This window comes from Chiloscyllium plagiosum, unplaced genomic scaffold (assembly GCF_037043375.1).
Source record: "Chiloscyllium plagiosum isolate Xiang-an unplaced genomic scaffold, Cpla_swu_hap1 HiC_scaffold_20, whole genome shotgun sequence".
NCBI classification, from domain to species: Eukaryota; Metazoa; Chordata; class Chondrichthyes; order Orectolobiformes; family Hemiscylliidae; genus Chiloscyllium; species Chiloscyllium plagiosum.
In genome coordinates, this window is record NW_028270158.1 from 18,241,582 (window position 1) to 18,261,592 (window position 20,011).

The window sequence follows — 20,011 nt, forward strand, 5'->3', positions numbered from 1 at the left end:
TTGCTGTCATTTTCTACATTGAAGTCAGAGCAAGGAGGCAGGTCCAAGTACACCTAAGCCAAAAAAAGAATTAAACCTAGACTTCTTATATTGTACTGAGCCACAGGCTTGGACATCTGAGCTAAATATCCTCCTAAATTATCTCAGAGCATTGGAGGCCTGAAAGGAGCTGTGTATCTGTTTTTTAGGCAGTCACACAGTGCATATGGCATGAAAACAAGTCTAGAGGATAAATGGTGAGAAAATATTTCAATGAATTTACCAATTAGCTACAAAAGGGTGAATTAATTTGCAGTAAAGAAAGAAACAACTTGCATTTGAATGTTGCCTTTCATGTTTTCTAATTTTTTTCAGCTCATGATTTGACATCCATTAATGTCAGTGAACACAAACTTGGCAGCAAAGCATGCACGATCTTACAAGCAAAGTTTCTAAACTGTACAGGATTAGAGAGGAAAACCATAAATAATTTCAAGTTTCAGAAAATTGGACTATGAGAAAGGATTGAAGAAACTTTGGTGTGCCAACCTTGCAAGGTTAACAAGAGAACTGATAGAGGTACATAAAAATGGTAAAATGTACAAAACAATTATACCTGAAACTTAACTTTGAAATAAATCTTGATGCTAAGGTAAATTGATATGCTTTGGTAAAATGCAAATTTAGGACTTATGTCAGGAGATATGACAGCAAAAAGTGAATGATATGGAAAGAACAAGTGGTTATGAAGTCAAATAAGAAGCAATGACACACAATGGTGGGAGACTAGGTACTTCTACCTATACAAATTGTGGTGGTCAAATTAATTTCCTTGTCTATTTATCTTGTCAATGAAACAATTCTTTCCACCAACCAAATAACAGAATTTCAAATTAAGGATACTTTAAAATTTGATTGACATTTTATATTTAAATTCAATTTGCAGGCCATTATAATGAACTTATTAAAATATATTGAGTTTCCAGCATTAAATAATACTAAAGCCATTACTCTTAAAATCATACCTCAACAACATTTTAAAATAAAACAATCAAAAATCTGCTGACCTTTTCAATACAGTTTCGTGAGATGTCGGCATCAGTGGTTGGGCCAGCATTGTCTATTGTCTATCTCTAATTACCAAGAGGGAAGAATAAACTTCATTGTAGTGGGTCTGGAGTCATATGTCGACCAGACCATGTAACAATGGCAGCTCTCCTTCCCTAAAGGAAATTAATGAACCAGATGGGTTTTTTTAATGACCGTCAACAATGATTATGCGGTTTCCATTAGACTACCTTTTTGAAACTTGTTATTTATTGAGTTCAAATTTCATCATTTGCCTTGGTGAGTTACAAATCCAGAACATTAGAACATTACTAGTCCTGTGACATTAATACTACGCCTGACCTAATTTCCAGTTTCCTGCTGGATAAAGTGGAATATTTAAGGTAACTATTACCTAACAGAACAAAGTAAGTGTTTCAAATCCAAATATGGTAATGAATATACATTCTTTTCACAGCTTGCCAACAATATGATGCTAATATCAGAAATTGAGGTTAAGAGATATTCAAGACGATAATTTATTATGTTTTGTACTTGCTGATTTAGCTATGGCGGATGCTTGCTGGCAGGTGTTCAGCATTTCCTCGTTGTTTGGAGGGTTAGCAAGGCTAGTTGCTATGTTCTTGGCTGCTGGCATTCACCCAGCTGCCTTATTAATTATTGCAACACTTATTGAGAATTTTAGGTTCTAATTTAAAATCTGTACTTTAGGCACAGAACACACCACATTTATCTGAAAGAAGATCATGATGAACTTCTTATAAGACAATGCACTTTTAATTAAAACAAAGGATGGTTGCATTTCTTCTTAATAGTGTGTCCATTAAGTCTCAGGGATGTGAGTCTTCAAAGCTCCTTGTTTCATTAGCTAATCATTCGTTATGAGGAATGTCAAATATTCTCCAGTTTTTCATTGAAGAGAACACTGAGATGAGAATTGGACTTGTGCCTGAAGTGGGCATTTGGCATTATTTTGAATGAAAATGTCAAGCTGCTGGACTGTGACACAAATAGCGTAGGTAGGTCCTGTCTTTATTAGACTATCAGTTAAGACTATAATTTAAACAAGCGGGTTTAGACTATATGACCCATAGAGTCTGCCTTTCGATCATGGCTTATATGTTTCTCAAACCCGTTCTCCAGCCTTCTCTCTGTAACCTTTGATTCCCTTACAAATCAAGAACCTATCTATCTCTGTCTTAAATGCACTCTCTGACTTCGCATACACAGCCTTTTGTGGCAATGAGTTCCACAAATTAACCATTAAAGTTAACCTTAAGGGAATCCTGAACTAGGACTCCTAAGTCCCTTAGTGCTAAGATTTCTGAAGCCTTTCCCCATTTAGAAAATAGTCTATGTCCCTATTCTTTCTACCAAAGTGCATAACCTCACACTTTCCCACATTGTATTCCAACTACCCACTCTCCTAGCCTATCCAAATCCTTCTGTAGCCTTTCCACTTCCTTGACAGTGCCTGTCCCTGCATCTATCTTTGTGTCATCCTCAAACTTATCTATAATGCCCTTCATTGGTGTGGTTAGGGTGTTTAGCTTGGGAGGAAAAGGAAACCGGAACCTAGTGGTATGTGAGCGCAAGAAATTAGCTATCAGCAGTAATGCCGTGAGCGAGGAACACTCCCAGTTCACATTCCAATAAAGAGGAAAGAAAATTGAGCTTTCTAACTATGTCTTAAGAGCTTTGTTGTTTGACCTAGAGTCAGATACCATTGCACTAGATAATTAGCTATGCTAATAACAATTTTAGCTGGATTATTAATGTATCACCAATAATTTCTTTTCGCATTTGCTAATGGATTCTTGTGCACTGTCACATTTTATCTTTCCTAATCTAAAACTATCTGTTATTCACATGAAAATTCATTTGCCATTACTCAGCTCATTGGTTTGATTTTCTCAGGTCTATTTTGATAGTAAGTCTCTTGTATGGTAGTTGAACAGTTTGGTACTATTGGCAATTTTTTTTTACTATTATTAAAAGCATCCTTGTTCCATATTGCACATGACAAGCATTTACATTAGATAACCCAATGCAATCATCTTTCTCTGCTCCAATGTGTTATTTCCATTCATCGATGCTTCTGATTTTATTGCCAGTTTTAAATCCAGCAAACTACCTTGCTCTTAAATTTTGAGATTTAATCATCTCTAAAAGCTTCACTGATTTAGTATCAATTAGCTAGTGAACAGCTAAATAAATTATATCCCCTGAGCCATCTCCAACGTAAAAAATACACATCTATTGATACATTGCCTTTCATGTCCTTGATGTTTCAAAGCAATCAGCTTACTTCCTCAGTTCTTTTCTAGGTTTTAAGTGTTAACCTGTAGCTTTCAGAATTGTACAGACTTGTATTAAGGGTGAAATGAGCAGGAATTTCTTGTCTTGGAGGGTTGAGAGTCTTTGGAACTCCTTGTCACAGAGTGTCATTGTGCATATTTAAAGCTAGGATGGATGGATAGATAGATAGATTCTTGATCAGTTGGGGAATCAATGGTTGTGGGGATCTTTTTCTATGGATGTTGGGAACAGACCAACACAGATTTATGCCAAGGAACACAAATTGGCCAAAATAAATGCATGTATACAGTGCCTTTCATGATCTCAGGATGTCCCAAATGCTTTATTGTGAATTAAGCACTCTGTTGTTTAAGTCATTGTTAGAGGAAACATACATGCAGCAACATTACTCAACAATAAAATATAGCTAGGTAATCTGTTTGTAATATTGGCTGATGGATAAGTATTGACCAAGACAGGAGGGGATCGAAAATTTGCTTTACTTCAAAGTAGTTTCTTGTATCCAATTGCATTATGCAAGATAGCAGGTGGGCCCCCCGTGTAACATTTCATCTGAAAGATAGCATCTCCAACAATACAGTGTTTTCCTCCATCTTGCATTGGAATGTCATCCTAAATGTGTCCCCGTGTCTTCAGGAATCCTTGGACCAATGTTCCTTCAAATGTCTCCAGCTGCTGCATGGACCTCCAAGGTACATGTGTGGCTACAGCTGGAGAAATGGCAGATGAATATATCAGCACAGTGTTGGCACATGGATCAGCGATCGTGCAATGCAAAGCAGTGGCCATACAGCTTAAAACAAGCATTGACTTGAACCCACAATCATCTGATTCTTGACAATGCTGACAAATATTGTCAAAAGGATGTCTAAGTAAAGTTGGTATAATAAAAGCAGTCTATTTTACAGAAGAAAATTAAACTGCAGTATTGTAAAGACAACCTTCCCAAATTGTACAAGTATTATTAGGAAACTTACACTAATAGAGAGAAAGAAATGACAAAATCATGACTAGAGTTTATCGTCTGAATTGTCTGGAAATGTGCTGAATTTGCTCGGAACAAATAACCCTGATCCCATCCTTAAAATAAGCGATATGCCAGTTCATGAATTTTATCAGCCTTGAAAACCTGCCTGCTTCAGTGTGGCTCAAAGGAGATTAAAGTTACTGACTGTGGCCTGGAAACATAATGTGACACTGGGGAAGTCATTAGTAATAAATGAATTGGAGTGATACTAATCCCTCTAGATAACTGAAGCCTGTTTAGTTTTCAGAGCTGTTTCCAAAGAGGAGGAAGAAAATGTTCATGTAGGTAGCTTCATCACAGCCTAAAATATTTATATAATGTATAGCATACAAGCACTCATTAATGTCACCTTGGAATAATTCCTGACCAGCAAGTATCATATTCTATAACAAGTGAAATTACTTAGAATAACCAGCTCCAGGTATTCAGTAATTTCACAGGAAAACTATTTGTAATATTTAATTTTGATTTCTGATATGTTTTTATACCAGAACTTCAAATGCAACTGCACAATATCAAAATTACTTAGGGTCTCCTAACAATGTTTAACACACATTTAGGATTAATTCATTAATGTTAAAAGGTTGGTAGTGCTGTACTTAGATCAACTTTGATCACAAGTATGTGGAATTATTTAATTGTATGGTACAATGCAAACGTAAATGCATTGTACCGTACTAAGGTATACAGCTCAGGACATTTTTATTTCCGGTTGTGTTGACTTGGCTCCTGTCAGTCAGGGCTGAAAATGTGTTGCTGGAACAGTGCAGCAGGTCAGGCAGCATCCAGGGAACAGGAGAATCGACGTTTCGGGCATAAGCTCTTCTTCAGGAATCTGCAGACCTCACTTTCTCCTTCTCCTTCTCCTTCTCCTGTCAGTCAGGGTAAAGTTGCAAGTGTTACTATTAGCTTCACATTCCAGGATCTAAAAGGAAGTATATTTTAAAGAAACCAGTTGAAGATTGTTGGTGATCCTTCAGGAAGTCCTTGTATATTGGCAGGTATGGACAGCATTGGAAGCATGTTATCATACGGATGTAAGAAAAAGAGTACAAAAACCATGTTCTGAAGTTGTAGAACTAAATAGAGAGACCTAGGACTGTAAAGTGCTTAAGCAGAATGAGGTGTTGTTCCTTCAGCTTTGTATTTAGGTTTGTTGGAACACAATGGCAAGCCAAGGACAGAAATGTTTGATGGTGTATCGAAATGGCAAGTAACTGGAAAGTCGGGTTCTATGAAATGGGTGTAGTCTGTATTTGATCTTGACAATGAAAGGAGATTGCTTTGTGAGGAGTGAATACAGCAGTCTGAACCTGCACTCCAGCATGTAGTGTAAATCTAATTTGAGCAGCTTCTTTTTATGCTTCACTGGAAGCTGAGGTATTGGCCACTCTCACTGCATGTTGGTATGGTTCAAAAGTGCTGTCAATGAATTGTTTGTTTCTTCCACACTGTAAAAGATTGACACCAAGTTGGAGCTGGACCTTTCTGTGCTCCTTGCCAATGACGACAGTGGTTAACCTGTCAATGCAGCAAGCATTTATGTGTGCCTGACTATTAGTTCTCGCCACTCCATAACTACCTATTCCCATTCTCTTAGTAGAATGTGTTTGGAATGTCTACAACCCCTCTTTGGAAACATAACCTGTTTTCCTATTTTGACATCTGACCTAAACTCTCTAGCATCGCATTGGAGAATCTAAGAGCCTTCTGGCTCATCTGCTGCTCCATCCATGCTCTAATTCCTTCTCAGAGATCCTATCACAAACCGTTCCACTACCTGTTGCAGGCTGAATACCTCGTTAAGAATTGCAGACCTGTTGTAACTCATGTTGTCGATGCAAGCACCTGGGTCTTTAACATAGCATGAAGCCAGTCAGTTGCTTGTTTATCACTAGATTGCCAGTCACAGTCATAAGCAGAGATAAGCAGGCAGCAGAAAATGTGTTCCCTGCATCACTTTGCCTGGACGCAGGGTATTCTGTTTAGCAATCCCTGTGATCGTATATAATTCTGGTCCTTATCCAATTTTTAGCCCAAATATTGGGAAAGTGCATCCTGCAAATTGAATCAAGACTGAAAAGGTTACCTAATCCAATCATTTAAGCAGATTTATGTTCATAAATCTAAATAGTGGGGTGTGGGTTCAGTGTGTGGAAAATTAGAAAATCAAAGGGAAAGAAGGAGGTAAGATTGCAGGATTGCAGGTTAGTGATAGGGTTGATTATTGCCCAAAAATAAAAGGTACAGAATGTTTGAATGTCACATTGTATCAAGGAACTGCAGAAATGTTTGAAATTTTGATAACTGAACAAACTTAAAGGCTTTGTAACATAATGCACAAAGCATTTGGAATAAGGTAGTTAAGCTAACGGCAAAATCGTGGTAAATTATATGATCACATAGCCATTACGGAATCTTGGTTACAAGGTGTTCAAAGTTGGGAATATTTGACCTTTGGACGAGACAGGAGGAATGAAAAAGGTGGTAGAGTATCACTGTTAATAAGAAATGAAATGAGGACAATTGTGAGTGATGATCTAGGTTTGGAAGATGTTAGGTTCCATTTAGGTGGCGATTTAAAAAAAACAGAGCAAGGACAGGAAGGCATTCGAAGGGTACTGTAGAGTGTAGCCATTCTGGGCAAGACTACAAATCAACAAATAATACGAGTGTTTAATCTTTCTATTGATTTGAGCTAATGAAACCGGAAAGGGTAGCTATATCAACAAATTCAGAGAGTACATTAGGGATAGTTTCCTAGAGCAATATGTCATAGAGACAATCAGAGAACAGGCTATCTTTGATCTGGTAATGGATATTAAGGCAGTTTTAATAAATGATCTCTGAGTAAAAGATCCTCTAGGAAATAGTGATCATGACATGGTAGAATTTAATGTTCAGTTCAAGAGTGGGAAACTTGGGTCAGAAACAACTGTATTTAATTTAAATAAAGGGAATTGCAATGAAGTGGAGATAGTTAAAATAAACTGGGTACATAACTGAGTAGGAATGATAGGCATGCAAGGCAGACACTTAAGGCAATAATTCATGACTCAACAAAGATGCATCTCAGGAGAAAGTGAAGACTGCAGATGATGGAGAGTTGGAGTTAATAAAGTATGGCACTGGAAAAAACACAGCGAGTTGGGCAGCGTCTGAGAAGAAGGAAAATTGATGTTTTGGACATAAGCCTTCTTTAGTCTTGAAGAAGAGCTATTCCTGAAACATCAATTTCCTCGCTCTTCAGACGCTGCCTGACCTGCTGTGCTTTTTCCAATGCCACGCTTTATCAACAAAAATTACATCCCAGTAAGGAAGAAAGATTCTGAGTGAGGGATAAACCAACCATGGCTAACCCAGGAAGTTAAGGAAAGTATTAAGTTGAAAGAAAAAGCAAATAAGGCAAAGTTAATAACCCCTAAGACAAGGATAAATTCAGAATCCAGCAAAGGACTAATAAAAGCTAATTAGGACAAAGAAAACAGAATACAAGGGCAAACTAGTAAGGAATATAAAAATTATCGATATAAACTTGGGGATAGGCCCTTTAGAAAATTAATCTGGGGAGACAGTTTTGGGGCACAAAGAAATGGCAAAAGAGTTAAACAGATATTTTGCAATAGTCTTTACATTGGAAGATATTTTAAACATTCCATTAATACAAAAGAATGTGGGAGAAATTAAGCATGATCACTATCACTAAAGAAGTAGTATTAGACAGACTCCATTTTGCAGCAGCAGTGGGAGTAGTGAGAGGGAGGACCAGAGGGCTGCTGGGAAGATAAATTTCCAATTTAAATACTTACCTCGTGGAATCAGCAGCCTCCATTTTGAAGCAGGAGCGATGAGAGCGAGGAGCGGTCGAATTGCGCTCTGTGAAAGTGAATGAACTGTTATATTTGGGCAGTGGCTAAACCCAAGACACTACACATGTAGTGTCTCCTACCCACTGCCCACCTCTAACCAAAAACGACTGTGATGTGTTGACAAGATAAGGGTAACTTAGTCCAACTATAATATCAAATAATAGATAAATGAAATAACTTCTTTCAAAACCAATTACACTACTTACCAGGACACTATAAAAAAAAGACAAAGTTAAGCTTAAGAGTAAAAATGGCAGGAGATCTCAGACCTGTGTAATGTCTTCTTTCTCAATGTGGGAGCTCAGGGACGGCTGATGTCACTGGTTCCTTCATGTGCAAGAAGTGTGTCCAGCTGCAGCTCTTGTTAGACCTCATGATGGCTCTGGAGCTGTGGATGGACTCACTTTGGAGTATCTGCGACGCTGAGGAGGTCGTGGATAGCACCTTTAGCAAATTGGCCACACCACAGACTGGATTGCTGAGGGAGAAAAGGAAGGGGTGATCTAAAGGGAGGGAAAGAGCAGGAAGGCAGTGTACATGTCCCCTGCAGTCATCTCCCAAAACAGGTATACCATTTTGGATACTGCTGGGGAGATGGCTCACCAGGGGAAGGCAGCAGAGGCTGGGTTCATGGCACCATCGCTGGCTCTACTGTACAGAAGGTGGGGAAAGAGTGGAAGAGCTATAATCATAGGGGATTCAATTGTAAGAGGAGTAAATGGGCGGTTCTGTGGTTGAAAACGAGACTCCCGAATGGTATGTTGCCTCCCAGGTGCGTGGATCAGGGATGTCTCAGATTGGCTGCTGGACATTCTAAAGGGTGAGGGTGAACAGCCAGCAGTTGTGGTGCATATAGGCACCAATGATATAGGTAGAAAATGGGATGAGGTCCTTCAAGCAGAATTTAGGGAGTTAGGAAACAAGTTAAAGTAGGACCTCAGAGATAGTGATCTTAGGATTGCTACCAGTGCCATGCGCTAGTCAGAATAGAAATGAAAGAATAGGCAGGATGAATGAGTGGCTTGAGAGATGGTGCAGGAAGGAGGGTTCAGATTTTTGAGACATTGTGGCTTGTTGTGGGGGTGGTGGGACTATTACAAATTGGATGGTCTACACCCGGGCAGAACTGGAACCAGTGTCCTTGGGGATGCTTTTGCTAATGCTGTTGGAGAGAGTTTAAGCTAATGTGAGAGGGGGATGGGAACCAAATGAAGAGGTTAGTGGTCACTTAAGAGGTAGTAACTAAAGCCTGTAAGGAACTAGATAATGAAATCAGTGTGTCTAAGGGGTAGAGTAGGCAGGGAACAAATGGTGAACACAAAGGCATAGGTGGTCCAGGGTGCATTTGTTTTAATGTGAGAAATGTAGTAGGTAAGGCAGATGAACTTAGGGTTTAGATGAGTACCTGGGAGTATGAAGATATTGCTATTACTCAGACTTGGTAGAGGGAAGGGCACGATTGGCATATAAATATCCCAGAATATAGATGCTTCAGGCGGGAGAGAAAGGGAGGTAAAAAGGGTGGAGGAGTTGCATTACTGGTCAGAGAGGCTATCACAGCTGTGCTGAAGGAGGGCACTATGGAGGACTTGAGCAGTGAGGCAATATGAGCAGAGCTCAGAAATAGGAATGGTGCAGTAACAATGTTGGGGCTGTACTACAGGCCTCGCAACTGCGAGTGTGAGATAGAGGTACAAATATGTGGACAGATTATGGAAAGATGTAGGAACAACAGGATGGCGGTGATGGGAGATTTTAATTTTCCCAACATTGACTGGGATTCACTTCGTATTAGAGGTTTAGATGGAGCAAAATTTTTGAGGAGCATCCAGGAGTGTTTTATGGAGCAGTATGTAAATAATCCAACTTGGGAAGGGGCCATAATGGACCTGGTGTTGGAGAAAAAGCCCGGCCAAGTGGTTGAAGTTACAATAGGGGATTACTTCGGGAATGGTGATCACAATTCTAAGTTTTAGAATACTCATGGACAAAGACGAGAGTGGTCCTAAAGGACAAGTGCAAAACTGGGGGAAGGCCAACTATAGCAAAATTCAGCAGGAGCTGTAAAATGTGGATCGGAAGCAGCTGTTTGAGGGTGACTCCACACTTTATATGCGGGATGCTTTTAAAGAGAGGTTGATTAGAGTGCAGAGTTGAAAAGTGTGGTTCTGGAAAAGTGCAGCAGGCCAGACAGCATCCGCCTTTCCAGCACCACACTTTTCAACTCTGGTCTCCAGCATCTGCAGTCCTCACTTTCTCCTGATTAGAGTGCAGGACAGACATGTCCCTGTGAAAATGAGAGATAGAAATGGCAAGATTAGGGAGCCCTGGATGGCAGGTGAAATTGTGAGACTAGCTAAGAGGAAAAAGGAAGCGTACATAAGGCCTAGATGATTGAAAACAGACAAAGCTTAGGAAAAATATCAGGAAGGTAGGACCAATCTGAAATGACGAATTAAGAGGGCTAAAAGAGTTATTGAAATATCTTTAGCAAACAGGCTTAAGGAAAATCCCAAAGCCTTTTACTCGTATATAAGGAGCAGGAGGGTAACTAGAGCAAGGGTTGGCCCACTCAAGGACAAAGGAGGAAAGTTATGGGTAGCAACAGAGAAAATGGGTGAGATTGTTAATGAGTACTTTGCGTCTGTATTCACTGAGGAGAGGGACATGACGGATATTGAGATTTGGGATAGAGCTTTGATTACTCTAGGTCAAGATGACATAAGGAGGGAGGAAATGTTGAGTATTCTAAAAGGCATTAAGCTGGACAAGACCCCAGGTCCAGGTGGGATCTATCCCAGGTTATTGAGGTGATTGAGAGCGGAAATAGCTGGGGCCTTAAGAGATATCTTTGCAGCATCCTTGAACACAGGTGAGGTCCTGGACGACTGGAGAATTGCTAATGTCATCCGTTGTTTAAGAAGGCTAGCAAGGATAATCCAAGTAATTATATACTGGTGAGCCTGACGTCAGTGATAGGGAAGTTGCTGGAGAAGATACTGAGGGATAGGATCTATTTACATTTGGAAGAAAATGGGCTTATCAGTGATAGGCAGCATGGTTTTGTGCAGGGAAGGTCATGTCTTACCAACTTAATAGAATTCTTTGAGGAAGTGACAAAATTGATTGAGGGAAAGGTTGTAGATGTCATATACATGGACTTCAGTAGGGCATTAATAAGGTTCCCCATAGTAGGCTGATGGAGGAAGTGAAGTCACATGGGTTCCAGGTGTACTAGTTAGTTGGATAGAGAATTGGCTAGGCAACAGGAGTCAGACAGTAGTAGTGGAAAGGAGTTTCTCAAAATGGAGACCTGTGACCAGTGCTGTTCCACAGAGATCTATGCTGGGACCACAGTTGGTTTTGATGTATGTAAATGATCTGGTCTGATTAGCAAGTGTGCAGCTGACACTAAGATTGGTGAAATAGCAGATAGTGAAGAGGTCTGTTAGAGAATGCAGCAGAATATAGATAGATTGAGTTGGGTGGAGAAATGGCAGATGGAGTTCAAATGTGGCAAATGTGAGGTGATGCATTTTCGAAGATCCAATTCAAGAGCGAACTATATGGTAAACGGAAGAACCCAGGGGAAAATTGATGTACAGAGAGATCTGAGTGTTCAGGTCCATTGCATCCCGAAGGTGGCAACGTAGGTTGATAGCTTTGTCAAGAAAGCATACAGGATCCTTTCCTCCTTCGGACGGGGTATTGAGTACAAGAGTTGGCAGGTCATGTTACAATTGTATAAGACTTTGGTTCAACCACATTTGGAATATTGTGTAAAGTTCTGGTTGCCACAGTACCTGAAGGATGTGGATGCTTTTGGAAAGGGTGGAGAGGAGGTTCACCAAGATGTTGCCTGGTATGGACGGCACTGGCTGTGAAGACAGGTTGCATAGATTAGGATAATTTTCATTAGACTCTACAAAGTCATGAGAGGTGTAGACAGGGTGGATAGCAAGAAGCTATTTCCAAGAGTGGGGGATTCGATAACTAGGGGTCATGAGTTCAAGGTGAGAGGGTAAGAGTTTAAGGGAAATATGTGTGGAAAGTTGTTTATGCAGAGGGTGCTGGGTACCTGGAATATGTTGCCAGCGGAGGTGGTAGAGGCAGGCATGATAACATCATTTAAGATGTATCTAGACAGATACACGAATGGACAGGGAGCAGAGGGATATAGTTGCTTGGAAAATAGGCGACAGGGTTAGATAGAGGATCAGGATCGGTGCAGGCTTGGAGGGCTGAAGGGCCTGTTCCTGTGCTGTAATTCTCTTTGTTCTTTGTAATGGGACTAAAGGCAGCTAAGTCCTCTGCCCCTGATAGCATGCATCCTATGAGCTGAAAAGAAGTAACTACAGAAATAGTGAATGTATTAGCTGTAATTTTCCAAAAATCATTGGATTCTGGAGAAGCACTGGAGGATTGGAAAACTGCTAGTGTGACACATGTATTCAAAAAGGCAGGGAGGCAAAAAGCAGGTAACTACAAGCTAATCAGTCTAACATCTACTGTTGGAATAGTATTTGAATCAAATATTAAGGAAGTAATAGCAGAACATTTTGAAAAATTATAATCTAATCAAGCAGAATCAGCCTGGTTTCATGAAAGGGAGACATTTCTTCAGCCAGAGAGTGGTGGGCCTGTGGAATTCATTGCCACAGAGTGCAGTGGAGCCTGGGACGCTAAATGTCTTCAAGGCAGAAATTGATAAATTCTTGATGTCACAAGGAATTAAGGGCTACGGGGAGAATGCGGGTAAGTGGAGTTGAAATGCCCATCAGCCATGATTGAATGGCGGAGTGGACTCGATGGGCCAAATGGCCTTACTTCCGCTCCTATGTCTTATGGTCTTAAATTGTATCTGACTGATTTATGTGTTTATTGAGAGGTGGATCGAGGGGAACCAGTAGATGTGTTGTATTTGAATTTCGAAAAGGTGTTTGACAAGGTACCTCACAAAAGGCTAAGTCAGAAGATAAAAGTCCATGATAGAATATTGGTGTGGGTTGAGAATTGGCTAATGGACAGGAAACAGTGAGTGGGAGTAAGGGGTTCTTTTTCAGGTGCTGACCCGTGACCAGTGGGGTTCCACACTGATATATGCTGGGATCAGAACTGCTGACACTATGTATATAAATGACTTTGAGGAATGAAGTGAATGTACTGTAGCCAAATTTGCAGATGAAACAAAAAATAGCTACAAAGGTAGAGAGTGATATCAACAGTTTACAGAGAGATAGCGATAGACAAGTAAGTGGGCAAAAAGTTCACAAGTAGAGCATGTGGGAAAATGTGAATTTATTCATTTTATAAGGGAGAGCAAAACAACAGAATATCATTTAAATGGAGAAAAATAGCAGAAAACTGCAATTAAAAGGGATTTTGGGATACTTGTGCACATAACACACAAAGCACGCACCCACGCAGCATGTAATCAGGAAGGTTAATGAAATATTGGCCCTCAATTCAAGAAGTTTGGAGTGTAAGGTTAGGTAAATCTTACTAAAAAATATACAAGTCCCCATGTTGAGTACTGTGAGCAGTTTTTGTCTCCTTATTTCAGGAAAGATATTATTTTATTGGAGACAGTTCAGAGAACGTTTACTCAGATGATCCTTGGTATGGAGATATTGTTTTATGAGCAAAGGCTAAATATGTTGGGATTCTCCTCCTGGAGTTCAGAGGTGATCTCATTGAAACACACAGTATTCTTAAGGGTCTTGACAGAATAAATGCTGAGAGGGTGTTTCCCTTCATGGGAAAATTTAGGACTGGAGGGCATAGTCTCAGAATAAAGGGATGTCAATTTAAGATGAATATGAGGAGGAATTTCTTCTCTGATGGTTGAGAGTCTTTGGAACCCATTGCCATGAGGAGCTGTGGGGCAGAGTCATTGTTTATGTTTAAGCTGAGGTAGATAGATTCTTGATCTGTAGGGGAATCAAGGGTTATGGAGAAAAGGCAGGAAAGTGGATGTGAGGAATGTCAGATCAACCACGATCCTATTGAATGTGGAGCAGGTTCAAGGGGCTGATTGCCTACTCCTGTTTCTATTTCTTAATAGCCAAGGACAAGGACTCCCAGTATATTTTAGAAATTTGGAGAGGATGGAATCATACTTTTTGATAGAGAATAGAAATAAGAAGTTCAGATTTTAAAATTAATAAGAATAAAATTATTAAGGGCGAATAGAAAAATTACTACCCAGAAACTTGTACCTGAACTGGTAATTCTTTTGGCAGCTGCCAAAATTACAAATAGCTCAGGTTTTCAGAAGGGCGAACATTCCACCTCCTTAAAATGGCTCTGATTCTTATAATTTCACACGAGCAGAGAAAAGCATATTTTAACTTTTAGAAGAAAGAATGGGAAGATAAAGTTTAACATTTCTAACGAGTCTTAACTAAAATTCTCTTTCTTGTTTTAGGTTCCAAAGAATCATTACTTTCATCCACAATTTCAGTCAATGAAGAGGTCATGACTATTTTGGAAGAAGTGATCATGCATACCTTCCAGCAATGTGTATATTACATCACTAAGGTTTGTTCGGATTATACTTAAGCCATTGTCGAAAGATAGGTAGATTATATAGAATGTAATCCTATCAAAATACACATTAAATCTTTTAAAATGCAGATCAATACTTTGAGACTAAATTATTTTTGAACTAATCAGGTAAAAAAAACTGTTGTAATCGGCAAGGAAATTTATGGCACAACACTGTGGTAAATGTCTACAAATAAAAAGTTGCCATTACAAAATACTAGTACTCCAATACATAATAATTTTATGACTTTGGAATGAATGATCTGGAACTCATAGTTTAGAAATTAGCAATATTAGGCAAACGTTCAGCAAGTTCTTTTTGATTACTCTATTATTTTGCATTTTCAGTAGGTTGACACTTGTTCTAAAATGAATGGTTCATCTGTTTTAAAAAAAAGCAAAATATTCCTGATGCTGGAGATCAGAATTAAAAACAAAAGGCTGAAGCGACTCAGCAGGAATCCAAAAGAGTCATTAGACTCAAAACATTAAGACTTGCTGAGTTTCTCAAGCATTTTCTGTTCATGTTTTTGGTTCATCTGCTAATAACGCCTCTCATAAATTATTTACAGTACTCCACTGAGGCTCAAAGTAAGGTGGCGGAACATTATTTACAGAAAATTAACTTGACTATTACTTGGGTGAAAAGCAGTGCGCAGTGAGATTTGTATGATATTCGAAATGTCTATTTCAAAGCACGTTTTAGAATGGAATTTTGCTCATAATTGCTCATTACCACAATTTGAACTTGTTTGGAAAATGCTGATTCAGATGCCTGTAAGTTAACCACTCAAGTTCTAATGACATACAATTGTCAAAGGCAGTACATTATTAGGATGCCTCAGTGAGAAAGTACATGCAGGTTCTTGGACAGGAAGACCTGATGGAGGAGAGATGGCCTCTATCCTCCAGGAAAAGGAATTCAATCACCTTGTCCCTTTTTGCTGTAGCAGCTGGTGTTACTGTGCCTGGCGCCTCCTCTATTTCCCTACAGACCAAAGGGGACTCATTGTCAATATGTCACATTGAGGCCTACTGCAGTACTCCACTAAGGCTCAAAGTAAGGTGGCGTAACATCGCCTACCCCCAGACCTCTAGGTCCTGTTTTGTATGGGTTACTCCCAGCACAGCCAACCCATTTTCAACCATTCACTGCCAACCTACTTGAGTGTGAAGATGGGAATGTGGGGAACAGTATTCTTTTCAGCAAACATAATTTGCAATGTGTTACATTACGACACCATGCCAGTGTCTTGCCCATGCAGTATTTCAGTATTTTGATTGAATTTTTAATAGGAAAATCAAAGTAAGTTGATTCACAGAAGTTTAAGAGCTCTTCTCTCATCAGAGGAAAACGGAGATGGCTTTATCCTAAGCACAGGCACAACTAATGTGATAGAAGCCAAAGTCTATGACTTATTTGCCTGTATTTCTAGTTGATATGCAATACAGTACCAATAGAAAGAATTAACATCAGAAAATTAGCAAATTACAATTGAAACTCTATTCTCCTATCAGTGTGAAGTTGCATATATTTTCTGGGGTAGCAATTGAAATCTCAGAAAAATAGCAGTGGGATTAATTTTCTTCTGTCCATTATTATTTTAGATTCATATTCTAAGTGACAAAATTGTGTAACCTGCGCTGCTGCTGTACTCCTATGCACTCAGTACTCAGGGCAATGTCTGTGTTATGGTACCAGCCGGTGAACGCAGAAGAAAATATATTTAGCTCATCAGAAAATTAAAGAGGCAAACAAATTTAAAAAATGAAGAAAATCCATCTCAAATGTCACAAATCTATTGGGTATATTATAAAAATTTCAAAGAAAAATTAGTTTGAAAGACTGCCATTGCCACTGCATTAGTTTTTAACAGCAGCCTTTTACTAAACATCTCTCGGTCAATGTAATATGCTTGGTTTAGACGGCAAAGCACATTGACCTCCTAAGTGACTGTGTATTTACAGTTGATCACTAGGGTTGGGACAGAAGCTATGAAAATGATAATCCCCCATCTCAATTATTGCTTCAAATCTTTACATCTGTTCTTATTACATGATGCAACTGTTAGTAACATGTTACTTTCAAACCTAGAAGTTTAAATGTATAAAATGACTCTAAATAAATACACTCCTTTATCCTGAATAGGCACAGAATGAGGTACATATTTATTTAGCTCAATATATAGCTATAAGTCGTAAAAGAAAAGGTTTACTTAGGGCACGTAGATCACATTCTGTAAATAAGTTTAGCAAGAAATGAGTTGTTCAGGGCTTTGTTTTAACCCAAATTATTCTGTCATTTACAAGTTTATATAAGCTTGTATTCATATCCTTTTTGTTTTTCCAGATTCTGATTATTTTTTCTTCTGTCGATGGCTCATGTCTATTGCAAATCTATTGGCATACTAAGTAATCAATCAATTTAGACAGTCATAAATATTTAACTGACAACTAAATTTCTTTCCAGATTTAAAAAATAATGTATCACATAAAAACAACCCAGTGACTCAGTACCTTAAGGGGTAACTGTACAACAGGAACAAAGTGTTCGTACTTCTTATTAAATTAGGTGAACTAGCCAGGCCACAACAAGCTGCAATGCTTTTCACTAGCAAGACCAAGTCCACCAGGCATCACCTTGGGAACCAGAAGTTTCACCAAAAAATCCATTGCTGTGGAAGGATTGGATTCCGTTTTGATTCCTTCTGTCACCAGAATAGCCTAAGACACTCTCAGTAAATGCTTAGAAGCCCCAAACCATGATTGTAAAAAACTTCTTTTACAGGGAAATGTTTGAAAATGACATGCTAGAAGAAATGATTGTGGAATACAGTCAAAGTGAGGTACAGATTGTGAATGGTAGCATTCTCTATTTGTGACAGTAGCCTAGCCAGAACAGATACAAGGGTGCTCATTACTGCTGTTAACTACACAATGGACAAGTATATAACTCTTGAATATTACTTTTCCTTATTTTAAAGGTCAACAGGCATGGATTTCAAATTTTAAAATTGTCATTATTCTTTGTTTTGCAGTCTCTCTATGTTGCTCTTCCTGCCTTTTTGGATTGTAATCCCTCCCAGATTGAAAGTGGACATTCCTGCAGGGATTCTTCACCTCTCCCAGAACCAATTTGCAACATCATACAAATATACCAGACAACACTGGATCTCCTCCTCCAGTATGAGGTGCATCCTGAAATTGCAGCACAGATGTTTGCTTACCTTTTTTTCTTCTCTAACGCCTCCCTCTTCAATCAGCTCATGGATAGAGGTAACTTTAGAAACGTATAGAGAAACTTACATAGGATTTCACAGCACAGAAACAGACTATTTTGCACAACTACTGTTTTATTTTGCTGTTTGTGATCCAAATGATTCTTCTTCAACCCCTCTGTATCTAATAAGAGTAAAATATCCTTTTGTTTTTTTTTCTCCACATGTATTATTCTACCTCCTCCTTAAATACATCTATGCTATTCACTTCCAATATAGTCTGTGGCAGGAACTTCCAGAGTCTCACCACTTCAATTACGAAGTTTCTCTGGAATTCTTATCAGTGATTTATAAGCGACTATCTCATTATGGCCCTTATTTTTTTGTCACCCTTCAAATAGTATGTCAATTCAATGTCTATCATATCAAACCCCTTTTATTCAGTCATAATTCAAATAGATTAATTATCTTTTAGAATCCAACTTGCCTAATCTTTCCTGATAGTAATGTTGCTGAATTATTTGCGAGAGGCAGGATTATTTAGAGTCATAGAAATTTACAGCATGGAAACAGACCCTTCGATCCAACCTATCCATCGAGAGTTAATGTGGCAGGCAGTCTTTAATAATGCTGTTATCTGCAAATTTATCTAAAGACGCTACCTGCTGGAGTTAATAAAGCTGTGTAATTCTAGCTGTACTATCTGAATGTGGAAAATATCTCATTCTAGATGCAACATTCACAATCTGTCTTGTTTGTGTTTTTCTGTAGCAATAGATGTATCATGAAGTATAGCTTCTAGTACCCCACAAAAAAAGTAAATAAGTCATAAAAGACTGATGTTCACTTTCATGAGAGAGAGAACCAGTGGGGAAACATCAGAGGATTATTGCTGTTCACTTTTCAAATGGAAAGTGTCCATGTGTGAATTTTACAAAAAGAACAGAACAGAACTTTATAGCAGTATTGAGGCTGACACCCTGGGATACCTTTTCAGTAGACATCATTTCTAATTGGTATTGCAGACTGAGAGTGCAGTAAATGGGAAACAAAAAGTCAAAATTACACCATCCAATATTCTCACCACAGCAGTCTATCTTCAACAGCTTTGTTTGTATTATCTCTCTAAAACAGAATCTAACAAATTTGTTCAACAATTGTATTCTGCCAAAAAGGTTTGGAGACATTGTGTAGTGCCTGTCAATGTTTCTGAAGACACTTTGAATATATAACTAAAAATATAGCCATATAAGCCATTAAACTCATTAGTTTCCATTAAATTGTTTAATTACAGAATGTGTTAAGGTAACGGAAAATCTGCTCTGTAAATAACAGCACAAAATGAACGATATCAATGATTACAAACAAGCAAGACAACAGCTGATCACAACACTGTGAAAACAGAACCACCAAGATTTAAACCATTTTCAATGAAACATGAATTGTTCATGGAGTTAGTTTGGTGTTGAATTCAACATTTGGAAGGTTTTTGAATCCTACGTGATAATCATTTAGGTCACCTCCGGTAGCTTAGGACTTGCATTCAGAAAGCCTTTGAATCACAGAGTTAGACAGCACAGAAACCTGCCTGTGCCAACCAGATACCCTAATCTGATCTAGTCCCATTTGCTAGCATTTGGCCCATGTCCCTTGAACCCCTTCCTTTTCATGATCCACCCTGATGCCTTTTAAATGTTGTAATTGTATCTGCCTCCACCACCTCCTCTGGCAGCTTGTTCATACATGCACCACCCTCTACGTGAAAAGGTTGCCCCTTTGATCCCTTTTAAATTTTTTCCCTCTCACCTTAAATCTATGCCTTCTAGTTTTGACTCCCCTATCCTAGGCAAAAGATCTTGGCTATTTACCCTATCCATGCCATTCATGAATCTATAAACCTCTATAGTGTCAGCCTCTGACACTGCAGCCTATTTAGCTTCTCCCTATAGTTCAACCATCCAAAACCAGCAACATCCTTGTGAATC

At 38.8% G+C, this 20,011-nt stretch overlaps 1 protein-coding gene across 1 annotated transcript in view; it reads left to right on the plus strand.

Annotated features, from left to right (window-relative positions):
* The window catches only part of radil (Ras association and DIL domains), a 115,752-nt gene that overhangs the window by 68,465 nt on the left and 27,276 nt on the right, over window positions 1-20,011 (plus strand). The window contains exons 6-7 of the mRNA XM_043711913.2: window positions 14,690-14,802; window positions 17,847-18,084. Coding sequence (XP_043567848.2) covers window positions 14,690-14,802; window positions 17,847-18,084 — 351 coding nt within the window. The remainder of the gene's footprint in view (window positions 1-14,689; window positions 14,803-17,846; window positions 18,085-20,011) is intronic.